Source organism: Apteryx rowi, unplaced genomic scaffold (assembly GCF_003343035.1).
Source record: "Apteryx rowi isolate R43461 unplaced genomic scaffold, aptRow1 scaffold_61, whole genome shotgun sequence".
Lineage (NCBI taxonomy): Eukaryota > Metazoa > Chordata > Aves > Apterygiformes > Apterygidae > Apteryx > Apteryx rowi.
The window spans coordinates 30,728-45,075 of record NW_020450883.1 but is presented as its reverse complement, the minus strand read 5'-3'; the positions used below and the strand labels follow the sequence as shown (position 1 = coordinate 45,075).

Sequence of the window (14,348 nt, the reverse complement as noted above, 5' to 3'; positions counted from 1 at the left end):
TTTAATTTCATTTATTTTATTTTGCTTATTTTTTATTTTATTTTATTTTATTTTATTTATTTTTTCTTTTTTAAATTTTATTTTATTTAAGTATTTTTTAAATTTTATTAATTTTATTTAATTTATTTATCTTTTTTTTTTTTGTGGCGTGCTTCTGGCTTGCGCCTCTGCTCTTCCTCATGGCGGGGTTGAAAAGCTTCGCGGGAACCCATACTTCCTCACAGCCTGAAATGGCTGTCGCTGGTTTCCAGCACTTTAAACCTGTGAACAGCTGTGCTCTCTCACAGCTATTGCTGCACTATTACAGTTGGGTTACTGATAGTCTCGCGTTTGAAAGCTTTATAAGCTTGTTTGAAGGTGAAAGTTTATCTGTATTGTGAAATGAGTTAGTTGTTTTTGATTTCCACATCTCTTTTTCTCACAAAGTGTGTTTGCTCTATAAGAACAGTGACATTGGCTTAGCAGGTTGACTTTGCTATAGTTGGTGTCTACAGGTTAAATATTGGCTAAGGGCACCGGCTGTGCTGACATACATTCACACTTCTTTCTTCCTTGTTTGTTTGCACTGGTGTAAGTTGTCGTTTATAGAGACAAAAAAGTTCAAAAAAACCAAAATAGCAGTATAAATAAGACCCAGTGAGAAGTGAAGACGTTCCAGAAGATGAAGGGAGCACGTCACTTACAAAATACCTGTGGGGCAGTGAAGACCTGGCTGCGAGGAGAGAAGCCGGCGGAGGGTGTCGGGGACGGCTCAGCTCGCTGCGGCACAGCTGGCTTGGGAGTCTAGGGGGTCCGCTGCGGAGCTGCTCGTTTGCTAATTAACCCAGGCGAAATCGGCTTAATTTTATTGAAGGTGGTCGCAGGTTGCAGGAATGGTCGCCAGGCGCCTGAGGTGACTCCTGGGTTGTGGCAGCAGGTAAATACTCCGAGAGGCAGTGGAAAGAGCCTTGTCGAGAGCTTTAGTCCAGGGAAAGAGGGAACGAGCTGTGATAATGACAGAAGAGGCCCACGGTTCCCAGTGCTTTAGCAACTGTTAGGCTGAATTGGACAGATAAAACACCTAGAAGATTGCATGTAATTGTGGCAGTTAGAGGGTGCTGCTTTTGGCCTTTGCCGTCCTGTGGGAATGGACTTGCCAGTTGCAAAGTGCTGTTGGACGTGCGAGAGCCCCTAGCAAACTGCCCGTGTTGCCGTGCCCTGCTGCTTTGGAGAGAGGACGTTCTGTCGCCAGCCGTCCTCAGCGCTGAGCGAGCTGTTGTCTGTGCGTGGCCAGAGCCTCTCTGCTCTGCGCAGTTAGGACATGTTCATCTTTTGCAAAAGCTGTAAATAGAGATACCTTTTATTACCTAGGTAGGAAAGAGAACAGCGTTGCCTTTAAGTACAAAGATTGCCATGCCAAGGCCTATACTGGTTTCAGACCCACCTGTAAAAAAAAAAAACAAAAAAATCAAAGCCCCACTAAACTCCCCCCCCCCAACAGAAAAAAGCTAAAGTCTAGTAAATAAACTTTTTGTTGCAATGTAACTATCTTGGGTAGMGTTGTGACTGTTTTTTCTGTTGTAAGAGTTGACTCTGTAAATGGCCTGCGGCTTGTAGAGAGATGAAGTGTGTTTTTGGCCCTGTTGGTCTAATAGTAAGGCTCGCTACTGCCTTAGGTGCTGCCACGTTCTAGTCCTCTCTTTGCCCAAAAGCTCATCTGTCTTCCTCAAATATGTAAGCATTGCCTTTCTCTACCACGCTTGCCTCGCACGTGTTCTTAGGTCAACATGGCTGGAGCAATACTGCAGTGTAAATCAGTAACGGATTTGGGTAACAAGTGCACATTAAACTTGCCTGGATGTAATTTATTCTTCTTCCTAGCCACTTTTGCAGGGTACCTAGTTCTAAGGGCACTGGAGTAGTAAAAGAGGCATGACTTGCTAACYTCAAAGAAGTGAGGTACAGAAAAAAAAACAACACTTTCCCCTAGTAGCAGATGCGCAGTCATCCTCTTTCCAGTTTGAGATGTTCTGGAGTACTTTGAGCATCCGAGTCTGATTCTCCCCCACTTTGTGGCGATTTTTTGAGGTCTTACTGCTGCGTACAGGGCCTGTTTCTAAACTGCTTTCAAGCTTTTCAAAGCCTGGCTTTGGATGTGAGCACCGGACAAGGAGAAATTATCCTTTTACTACTCTTTTTTTTTTTTTTTTTTAAACGCAAAAGCTACTTTCTGCATTACTTGAGTGCATCTATTGCTTTCCACTTGCCATGTCTGAAGAAGGGCTGATCTACTACTGCATTTTCCAATAGGGCCTCAAGTGGGACTGTCATTGCTTTCTGCTGAAAGCAGTCATGTCTTTCATTGGTTATGTGGGTCCATCCCATTCCCTCTCCTGTTTGATGTATTGGAACTAGATCTGAGTTGGCCAAAAGTAAACATTTCTGCACATCCACAGTTAAAACCAATCTAGCTGCTATTCTGGGTGACTTATGGAGTTAGGTCCGGTTTTGTAGATGAAGGCTGTGGAGACTGTGCGCTCAGAACGCAGCCCAGGGAAATGAATCCCTTCACAGCCGTGGTGCACCTGTAACTCGTGTGAACTGCTGCGTGCTTGTGCTGTCATGCCGGGCATGGTGTGGTGCCTGGAGCTGGGGTGAATGGATGGCATTTTAGCGAGGCAGGGGGCTAAACGACTGCGACTAAAAGTTAGTCAGTTTCATGGGAAAATATAAGTGTCTGCACGCTCCCATAAATAGTTTACAACATTTATAAACATCCTCTTGTAATTCTAGTAATCGTAAAAATACTTCTCTGGCAAGCATGTCCCACTGTGTATTGCTGTCCTAAATACCAAAGGGGTTTCATTTCCTAGTGAAGTCGTAGGATGATAACCAGCCACCGTACTTTACTGAGAACATAAACTTTCTCAGCGGGAAATCTGAGGCTGACATCTTAAAGAACTTGGGTTGTTCTGTTTCGTCTTCTAAAGAGCCTTACCTAACGGCCTCCCCTGTGTCTAGTTTTGGAACCTCATATTTCAAATACTTAACAGTAAAATTATTTGGAGGGTGTGGGGGACAGAGAAAGTGTGCTAACTGCCTTGTTGCTGTCAGTAGAACAACCGATCAATTAAATTAATGTGATGAGTGTTTGCAAGATCAGGTTCTGACTGATCATCTGTTTTTGAATTGCAGTGAGTGGCATTCTGTCTGTTTGTCTGTCTGGTTTAGCACTTTACCATTTTGTGTCATCTCGATCAAAACAAATTGTTTGCAGCACTGTGGCCTTTTTCTTTCTTTCTTTCTTTTTTTTTTTTCCTGGCTTGCTGGAGGTCATAGATACTGTAATGTGACTTCTGTAATGTGATACTTTCACAGAAGTTGGAATCCTTGCCAAGTCCTACATCGATCAAGGGCGGCTTATTCCGGATGATATCATGACACGCCTGGTGCTGAGCGAGCTCAAAGGTCTGGAGCGGTACAACTGGCTGTTGGACGGTAAGTTAGAGAGACAGAAAATCTGCCCTAGAAAGCTTGGACTGCTTTGGTCACTTAGGGGTCGTCACAYTCCAGTAGCTGTCCTGGAGTCATGGTAACTGGGCAATATTTGTTGCCAGCTTGTGAAACATTCGGTATTTAGTCTGCCCCTTTGGCTGTAAAAGGCATGGTGTGCATCCTGCCTTCAGAGTGATACAGCGATGTTTAATTCATGTTGGAAAAACCACATAGTTTAACACTACAGTAAAATTTTGAAAGCAGCAAGTCTGATAATTCTTATGCCTTATTTTCACTTTAAGAACAAAGGCTTCCTTGAAAATAGGCATTGGGAAGTTTCCTTTTTAAAGCCTTTTCTTTTCAAAGCCTTTGGAGAATGGAGGACTAAGAAAAAAAAAAAAAAAAAAAAAAAAAGGGAATTGAATTATGTCACTAGAAAGGTAGGTATGTGGTGACAAGGTAAGTATGGAAAGGGAGTCCTGCAACAGTGGAGTGTACAATAAACCAGTAATGAAAATCATTATTTAAGTGCTCTGAAAGGTCTCTTTCACTTGCTTTTTGGTTCTGTTCTCTGGAGTGAATTGTTCTGGAATTGCGTCAGCCCCCGCAGTAGAGAGAAAATGCCTTTGCCACAGTCTCAACAGGCATGAGTGGCCCCCGCTACCCCGGGCCATGGAGGAGTACAGTTGGATGTGTGACACAAAGATAGTGTCCAGGCTGGATGAGACTGTCATGAGAATCCGGAAACAATCTGTCTCACTAGATAAAACTAGAAAGTTGTTGGTGTGGCTTTATATTTAAAGGAAATGAAAAATCCACAGTGTTCTCTGTCCCTTTGCACTTTATTATAATTGCTTCTAGTATAGTGATCTGTTCTGTTTGCTTTTTTTCCCCCCTGTTATGTTCTTACATAGTGAGGACAAAGGCTTAATCCCTTTAGTGCACAGCACAATGAAACCTAATCAATAAACCAAAGAGCTGCAGATGTTTCCCTTTAGTTTTGAGTCCTAAGTACATGTAGTTCTAACCTTGTGGATCTGGCTGTGCAGCAGCATAGCTGAGCACACTAATAGCTCTTTGAACAGGAGGATGGTGTGGAGAGTGTAAGAGAAGAAGTCCATTTCTCCTGCATGTTAGTGTGCCTTCTACTGTACACTTTTGGAAGAGAAATTTCTTCTGTGCCAGCATTCACAGAGACTCAGAGAATTACGCTAGGGATAGCTCTGGCATAATCAGCTCTACAGAAACAGTACTGCTGTGTTGAAATAAATTAACCAGAAAATCTTTAGTTTGATAACCACAACTCTGCACAAACAGCTGAGGTCAGCTAGGTCAGACTAAATGAAGTTATTAAGCTGGTTGTATGCGTACTTAGCAAAATACACTTTTCCACTGCTTAAACATAGCTTGGTCTCTTCCAGAGTCATAGCAAATGTAGCAATCTGAGTCATGTGCATATAGATATGAGCTGCTTAGATTTATTTGCTGTATAATTAGGGTGCTTTTCTGTGTTTCTTGACTCTTCATAATTCATCAAGTCTCGTAAATAGTTTCCTATGCATCAAGAAAACACCGTATGCAGCAACCCCTGGTATAAGTTTCAATGAATTGTTTCTCTAAAGACACTTTCTTTTGTTGAGAAAGTTTCTCTTTATTAAGCCTCAAAGCAAACCTGTTTTCCAGCTGCATAACTAAGGTGTATGGTGACCAAATAGACTGTAAATAGTAAGAAAAAACAGCAGTGCTTAAGTCTTGGCTCACCCTCTTCTTTTGACGCTTAGAAGCACTTCCACAAGATTATATGAACACGAGAGAAATAGGATGAGGGCAGTTGATGACTGATGCAAACCAGATCCATTAGATCTAATTCACAAGCAAGGACTTGGCTTCAGTGCAACAACTCTTTGCTTTGTGGTGCTTTTATGCGCTAAGCAGGACATAGTACCCTTAAGACGTTAAATTATTCTTCACTATTTCTTCTGTTGTAAGACTATTTTGACTAGTTCCTTACTCAGGTGGTGGAATCATCAATCAATATTATGCAAGGAAGACTTTCCTCAGTTTTTACCTATCAGAACTTGTCTTTATGGAGATGTTTACTTGCATAACACAATAAAAATCCCAAGCTTTTGAACAGCTTGAGGCTTTATGCAAGAGGTTTGTGGGTAGAAGAATTATTCCAGTTAACTTACCATGCAGTAGCATGTTGTGCAGTAGTTTTGACTGTTAAAGTTGTTGTGGTCAATTATTATCTTAAATTTTTATGAAGATCTTCATTTTCTTGTTCTTATTTTTTTTATTCCTTCTTAAGTGGCATTAGGTTTATTTGTTAATAACATGTGCCTTTAAAAGCACTCCACTGGAGCCATAGAGTTCATGGGGCAAAATGCGTCGTCTTGTATGTTTAGAAAGAGATTTCTGTACAGCCTGAGTGTTCTCACTGTCATTGTCCTACAGGTTCGATCGATACATTAGATATTCTAAAGCTCTTTCTAATGCTACTCTTTGATGCAAAATTCATTCTGGACTGCCTCTGGTAGATACGCTGGGTTTACAACAACTGAATAAAACAGGTTTGTTATGGTCATCTACTTAATTCAGACTTCTGCGCAACGATGGAAGTAAAAGTTGTCACAGATGTTTCTAGATTGTTCAGATCTCTCACAATGAACTGCCTGTAGCTTTTATTGTTCAAAATGTGTTTCCAGTATTCTTATTCAGAATAGCTAACTGGTATGTAGCAAATTCAAGTATTTGAACAGTTGAGTAGCTGAGCAACCTTTTTGCTTGTATTTGTTATACTTTTGGGGAGGTGGTTAAGTGAAATGAGGACATGGAAGCTGGGAAGAGATTAACAAATTACAGTGCAGTGATGCACTGAAAAAATACCCTGAAAATCTGATGTCTCTTCAACCTTTGCAACGTGACAATGCAGTCTGTACTCTCGATTGCCTGACTGCTAGTTTCTCTAATAAATTGAATCCAGTTAATTCTTATTGTAACCCTGCCTTTGGATTTTTATGGGGTTATGTTTCCTTTAAAGGTTTCCCTAGAACGGTTGCTCAGGCAGAAGCCCTGGATAAACAGTGTCAAATAGACACTGTGATTGACCTAGACGTGCCATTTGAGACCATAAAGTACCGACTCACTGCACGCTGGATCCACCCTGCTAGTGGCAGAGTCTACAATCTTGAATTCAGTCCTCCCAAAGTGCTGGTAAGCAATACACGTGTTGGTATTGGTACTAAAGAAATATCACGTTGTGTTTGGTTAATTGAAGTAAAGTATTGTTTGCATAGGTTGTTGCAAAACATGGTAGCTCAGAAGAAGGTGGCTCATTTCATCTCTTCAGAGTGCAGAAGCTGCCTTGCTAACAGGCCTTTTCTCCTGGTATCATAGTGCCCTTGTAGGATCTCTAGCTGATGGGCAACTTGCTTCTCCTCTGCAGAATGAAACACCACGGTCCAACTCCACTGATTGCTTTGTAAGCTGTTGTTAACATTGTTAACCGATCTGGAAGACTTTCCTTTCCCAGTTTGGCACACTGGCATATGAGTCAGGCCAGTTCTTAGCCTGCTTTACCACTGCAGCCCCACAGACTGTATAGTCCAAAATATGGTTTCCTTTTCCTTCCTCCACAGGACTCATTCTTTATATCTAGGAAGCATACGGAGTTGTGAACTACTATAAGTCAGAAGAATTCACTTAATGCTTTCCCTGTATTAATACTTACCAGGACAAGTATTTTCAAGTGAATAGTTGTCATACTGCAAAATTACACATAGAAATTTGTCACTCAGAGAAGCTTCGCAACAAAACCAAAAGGTTTTGGCTTTAGACATCATTAAGAGCAACAGTCAGTATAGAGATAACAGTTATACATTATCTTAAAATTTTTTACTTAGACTAGCCTTAGTGGAACTCAGCTTAAGTTGTGTTTCATCCTTAACTATAAATAACTTACTTGTCATGGCATCACATTTTCACCTGGAGGCTCTGCTAAGTTACATCAGAAGCATAGCAGGCTGTTTTAGCTGAAGAAGTTTTGAGGAGCTTACTTGAAACAAGTTTTGTGATTTCAGTGTTGCAGGATAAGAGGGCCGCTAAAATAATAGGTAAGCACTGGAAGTGAGCAACTGGAAGCACGCTATACAGACAGCTTATGTATAGTTTAAAACATGGCATTTGAGTCATGGTTATTTTTAATTGAGGAGGAACACAGGCAAGTGGCAACAGAGAATTATCAAATACCCCAAAGAGTGGGTTTCAGCTGTAGCAACCTTCCTGTAAGGAGCACTTCACACTACCTTTCGCTAATTAGCATGCCTGTCACAACATACTAAAGCAGTCTGCAGTATTCAAGTAAAACCATGAATTGGAGCTGAACAGTTGCAATACAGTTGTCTTTGTTATCTAGTAGACCTGCAAAAACCTTAATTGCATACCTTCTCAATGAAACTAAAAGATTATGACTTTAGAATTAATACAAAGTTAAAGGCTCAATACTTACACTAGTGCTTTCCCTGTACCTATTGACTGCCTGTACAGATGCCAGAAACTCTTCAGCATTTTAAATCATTCTATTATGTAAACAAGGCAAGTTTGATCATATAAATGCATCTCTAATACAATACAGATGTTCTGGAATAAATGTTCTTCACACCTTCATGAATAGATAAGCTTACTGAACAATGATAGTAATTGATTTTCTGAAACTGACTGCCACAATGCAGGCAGGACAGGAGAACATTCTTATGGTTTCACTGGCTTTGTACTTGCAAAAGCAGTAATGCTTCTACTACAAATGTCAGATTAAATTTGTCTTTAGGAAAACTCAAAATTCTTGCAGTTTTAATTAGTTATGTATGAAGGAGCAAAGAATTCCTTATGTCTCTGGTGGGCCAGATTCTGTGCTTTGATGCACAATGACTTAATGCTCCTAAATAGAAGCAAGATTTTATGCTACTTCATTGGTTCCCAATGTCTGTGCCAGCAATAAAAAAAAAAACCCTTTTGGGTTATTGCTACTTCAAGACTTACATGCTCAATAATCACATAAAGCACTCCTGAGAAATCAGAAGTGAAGTGTTCAGTATTAGGAATTGCCATAGCTGGCATATTAGGTCCCTACCTCTGTTTACTCAGTCCTGCAAAAAATTCTGTGGGCTTATGCTATTTGTTGTACAGCTGTTGATAAATGATAACTCTTCCACAGCATGACTTACAGTCAAATGGCCATTAACTTTCTTTCCCCATTCCAGTGTTGTCAAACAAAGGTTTCTTGCTTATTTGCTCATATGCATGAATTCACTGGAACAATTCCCAACAATCTTCCCTTCTATATGAAAGTTTTGTTTAAATATTTCCAATATTCAGCAAATGTTCTGGTGCACAAATTAGTGAAATTACTGTATTACTGTAACATGATGTTCATAATCAATATTGAGAAAATATTTCTAACTGAGTGACTTTAAAATCAACATCTAATGTTCCAGATAAGATATGGATGATAGTCTTTCTCTTCCTAAATAGAGATCTGTTCCTTGACTAATTGGAAATTGATTGTAATTTAAATAGAATGTAACAGAAAACATAAATAGAAATATAAATCAGTGTTTGCTTTTAACCATGATTAGGGCATTGATGATATTACTGGAGAGCCACTTGTTCAGCGTGATGATGATAAGCCAGAGACGGTTACCAAGAGACTGCAGGCTTATGATGCACAAACAAAACCTGTTCTAGAGTATTATCGGTAAGTAGTAAAATACTATACTTCCTTCTGTATTAGCATAGCAAGGAACAAATCTTTTTTTCAGTTGCAGAGGTATTACAACAATGAACATGATATAAGTAGCCATACATATATCATCAACTCAGTAAGAAATATAAACAGCGAAACAAGTAAGTTCCCCATTGTTTAGTTGCATAAAACCTCTGCAGGAGCCAGCTAAACAAAGGAGCCCTTCATTGCAGCCACATGAAGCTTTACAAAGAGTGCTGTGCATTATTCAATATACTGTATATGATTTGAGCAACAGACCTCTGTTTAATAAGGTAACCGCCACAGTTCCTTTTTTGGAAACTTTGTTGTTATATTCTCTTCCTGGATGTATAAGCAGAAACCCTCCTAAGGGACAATGGGCCAAAAAGTGACACACACATAGAAAAACTATTAGTGAGGCTTTCAAAGTGGCTTTTTTAAAAACAGGACTGTACTGTGCACAGCTAGCTAGCTATATAAGAACACTGCTAATTGCACTCTGGAAGGATAACAAATTGTCAGTCCTTGTAGAAGCCAAATTTTATACAAACTCTGTCTTAATATTAAAGCTGGCCTGCTGTACACATGGGTAATATATGGATAATAGATTACCATATAGAAGTCTGAAGAGGCTTATTCCAACCCAAACAGATCAGAGATTGTTTTTTGCAATATCCTGAAGTGATTTTCCTTTGTTTTCATATCCACCACCCTTCATTATACTCTGATAGACCTGTTCAGCATGTTGAGTAGAAGACTAGATGCTCCATCTTTGAAGTGGTTAAGTTTTAGAGAAAGAAGATTCTGTTTTGTCAGTGATCTTCCTGACTTCAGTAGCTTTCTGAAGTGAAAATGCCTCTAAGCCTCATAGTAAGACATAGGCCTAAACCATTATTATTGATGATAGCATGTTTTACAGATAAATTTTACTAGAACAAATTCAAAACAACTTGATTGGGTCTGTTTCACTTGTTTATTTTGATGCACCTTTGTACATCCTTGGTCCTCGGGGTGTAACTTTATAATATCTGGGTTATTCAGTTATTTGGATGTATAGCATGTCCTCTACAACTGAATTGTCTCTCCTTATTTTTACCCTTGATAGTTTGTTAGTAAGTGCTCCATGTACAGCTGTCAGTTTTCTGAACTGATGTGACCACTAGCTCACCATATGAGAAAAAGAGTAATACATGCCCAGTTTGAGTTCCCAATGTTATAACTGCTCTTAGATCTAAATCACATTTATATTAGCACATTCCTGCCAGGGCAACCTTAAAAAGGGAGGTGGAGATCCTGGAAGGAATAGACAATTTCTGTAATTTTTTTTTTTCTTTTCCTTAGGAAAAAAGGGTTGTTGAAATCCTTCTCTGGAACGGAAACCAATAAGATCTGGCCACATATCTATGCTTTCCTCCAAACCAAGTTGCCAGATGTAAGCCAGAAAGATGCTGCCACCCCCAGGTGAAATTAGGTCTAACTTCTGCTCATCTGTCATAGCACAGACTTGATTACATGAGATTCAGCAATCAAGGGTTTCACTAAGTAGTGTACCAGACTGATCAATAATTAAAGTCTAATATTGTCCTCAACTTATGTGGTGATAGCACTTTAAGTCTCCTATGGTCCCTACTTTAATTCTGTACTTTTATATAAAAGATGCCTAATTTTTATAATACACTTCAAAAAAAGCAGCTACTCTTGTGTCTCTCAATCAGAAAATACTCATGACTGGACATTTTGAATGCTGTAGTAAACATTTCTGAATACAGACTAACTACAAAGCACTTTGACTTATTCATTCATGAATTACTGTGTGAAGCAGTGATAAGGACATGGAATCAAGTTTCTTAAAAGCATGATTAACTGGGGCCAGCCAGAACCTATGGGGAATGCTCTTCTGCAAAAAGCTGTTCTAGACAGGAACTGGCATAGATATAGGCTGACACCATGAAAAACAGTCGCTTTCTTAAGCTTTGCTTACACATATATCAGTTAGTTGATTCTGCTGGGTGTAAGTTACCTGTGACACCTGCTTGGATGATTGGCCTTACCTTACTACATCCATGTTTCTGTCCTCAGAATAGCTATCTTGCAGGTGTGAGAAACAGAAGATTCAAAGATGAGTAACRTACTTGGTAAATCCTCTGTCTTTGTGCAGCTGCACAAAGACTTTATTATTAAAAAGAGAGCAAACACTGAAGAGATTAAGTGTAATCTGGTAAGTCTGCAACTAGTCAATCTTGACTGGTACAACAAATGCAAAGAAGTAGGTTTATACAAACCAGTGTCTTTTCCAATACCTTTGAAAAAAACAACTGCTCATTGATACCAGCATCAGGATTTCCAGTAGTCAAATTAGTTAGTTTGTCATATTGCTATAGTAAGTTTCATTGTAGCACTTGGTTTCATTTTCATGAGTTCACAGTACTAGTTCATGTCTTTTTGACCAGCTCTCATATCCATATATTCACTGGATAATTGGAATCACAAATCTCCATTGGCCACACTTAACAGCCCAGGTAATATATACACTGCTATTTTCAGTGAACTCCCCTAGCCCTTTTTTTAGGCTCATCAAATTGAGAGTTTCAAGAAGGGTCAGCAAAACTGAGCACAAAACAACTGTATCTAGGTAATGCCTGAGGTAGCTGCTTCCTTTTGCTAATGCAGGTCTCAATCTCCTCTTGCACTGACTATCTAAAAACAGCTGCACAGACCTGTGGTGCTGACATACAGATTTTTAATTATGTTAGCACTATCACTGTTAAGCCACAGTCTAAGTATGATGGATGATGTAGAACTTGTAAAGCTTTTCCATTACTATGAATGAACAGTTATGGGCAGCAGTTATTGCTGCAAGCAACTTTCCGTGCATTTTAAGGAAAAATTGGCAAAAACTTTGTTAATGACCACCTGTACTTTCATCTTCAGTAACGTCTACATCAAGACTCTAGATTGAATTTAGAAATATACTTCAAAAAGTCAAGGTTAGAAACCATTAGCTATCACATTCCAGCATGAAACCCTGATCTGCTGCTTACTTAGATTTACACCTTTTGATTTCCACAAAAGGCAGCTGTGCTTTTTTTGTTGCCAGTCCACAGAAGTTTCACTTAACCTGGGGCGGGGGGAAATTGTACGATTTGAGACTTATTCCCACACAAATCATTCAATTTTAGCCCCTTAAAAACATCAAAAATAACTTTCAGTACATCAGGAGCTGCTAGATCAACATGATTGTACTGGTAACAGTGTATTTGTGAGTATTTGTGAGTCACTGTGCTACAGGGGACTCATTACCCTTGTTCTTATGGGAGAGATGCAGTTAAACAACCACCTTAGGTTATTAGTTTCCTGTAATAATTAAGTTAATAATTAATGAGTGCAATTTTAATTTTCCTCTTTGGAGTGTCTGTCAAACTTAACAAAATACACTTTACTACTGAAGCCAGTTACCTGCAGTTTGCAGCTGGCAAAGCTGCTGCCTTTCCTTTATCTTCAGTTTGCATCGGAACTGCTAGAGAACAAAAGCACAAGGAGTAAGAAAAGGCACTTCCACCAGTGGATATGCAGCCCCTATTTCTGCTACTGCATTTGTACTAATGCTTACTGTGGTGTATACTGCAGACTTAAGACTTTTTTATATCACAACTATAGTCCAAAGCTGAAAATAGCTGGAACTCAGCATAGTTTTTGCCTGATCCAGCAACTATAGGTAGGCCATGTTAGTCACTAAACTATTGAAATATAGATACATTCCAGACCTTGCCCACAATCAGAGCAGTACAGTAAAGACCAAGAGTGTATATCCGTTCCACTATCTGAGATACAAACTCTTTTCACTGGAGTATTCCAGCTGCAGTGTACATTTTATAGACAGAACTACTGTAAAAGCAGCAAGTTAGAAGAGCATGGTAGCATTTTGGATTGCAGAGGTTCCTGTGAAGGCCTCCTCTGGAAACAGTACTTGTTCTTCAGGCTCCTAAAACAGAAAGCTTTTAAAGATATTTCACTTTCTCAGTGCTTGAGCTGGCAATTTCAGAAACCAGCTTTAGAAGCATATGAAATACCTTTCAAACCCTGTTAGACAACCCTATGTGGACTGTGACAGCTTTTTGTTGCAAGTGAAGTGTTTTCCTAAGCCTTGTACCTCAAGTTCCCCCCATCCCCTTCATCAAATACTTCTCCCTATAATGGGATTTGGTTTAACAAAAATCTGAAATTCATTTTAGAAATAAAGAGAGAGCTGGACTCTCAAAGATCATAAAACCCAGTGCTCATAAACAGACAAGCGTTACTTGCATTATAGGACAAAAACAAGTTTTGTTTTTTTTTTAATGAAAGCACAATGTAACATTTAAATCCCCTTAGTAGAGGTAGAAAGCCAGTGTTTTAATCTAATCCATCCAGATCTGAAATACTGATACCAGATACTGATTTATTGCTATTAGTGATAACCAGATTTGAGAGCTTATAATGTCAGCAAGGTAGCATGAATACAGTTGTGATCTCCAATATTCATAGAGTAAGACATGTCCACATCTGTAATAAGACAATAGCAGATTCTACCAAGAATCTACCACTTCTTGTAAACATTGTATTTGTGCAGATTTTTTTCTTTTTCATACTTTGATTTCTAAAGTCATGAAAGGCAAGGTTAGTAGCAGAAAACACATCCAGTTTCACATTCGGCAATATATGAGAACCCTGCTCTTCAAGGACAACCAAAACCTAGCAGCACATTTTCAAACAATATTACAAGTGTTTCTGGATTACCCACCCTTCAAAATCCCCCTCAAACAAACAAACAAAAAAATCAGACACCAAAAATAAAGTGCAGTACCCAGAAAAATAATGTCAAGAAAATAGCCATGTTCTTTTCTTTGTTTTTAAAAAAAAAAAAGTACTTGGCCTCAGTCTTAACAGTACTATACTGTGTCCATCATTTTGGATTCTTCCTCATCTCTTTGTATCACAGAGTTTAAACTGCAGACATTTGTATTTATGGAATCTTGTAGACCACCTGCATTCTGCAACACATAAAAAAACTGACAGATTATATAACTGCATATATGGAGAGAGAGAGGGAGAGAGGGAGAGAGAGAGAGGG

At 39.2% G+C, this 14,348-nt stretch overlaps 2 protein-coding genes across 2 annotated transcripts in view; one reads left to right on the top strand and one right to left on the bottom strand.

Moving 5' to 3' along the window:
- The first annotated feature begins 161 nt into the window (after positions 1-161).
- On the top strand, positions 162-11,008 carry AK3 (adenylate kinase 3). The gene is made up of 5 exons (XM_026083572.1): positions 162-916; positions 3,358-3,477; positions 6,518-6,690; positions 9,111-9,229; positions 10,580-11,008. The coding sequence occupies exons 2-5, from the start codon at positions 3,417-3,419 to the stop codon at positions 10,701-10,703; spliced, it is 477 nt and encodes a 158-aa protein (XP_025939357.1). The 5' UTR covers positions 162-916; positions 3,358-3,416; the 3' UTR covers positions 10,704-11,008.
- A 2,648-nt stretch (positions 11,009-13,656) lies between these two features.
- CDC37L1 (cell division cycle 37 like 1) overlaps positions 13,657-14,348 on the bottom strand; it is a gene marked incomplete at its 5' end in the record, with an annotated part of 7,935 nt that continues 7,243 nt past the window's right edge. Inside the window, one exon of the mRNA XM_026083573.1 lies at positions 13,657-14,268. Within this exon, the coding sequence (XP_025939358.1) occupies positions 14,167-14,268 (102 nt within the window). The remainder of the gene's footprint in view (positions 14,269-14,348) is intronic.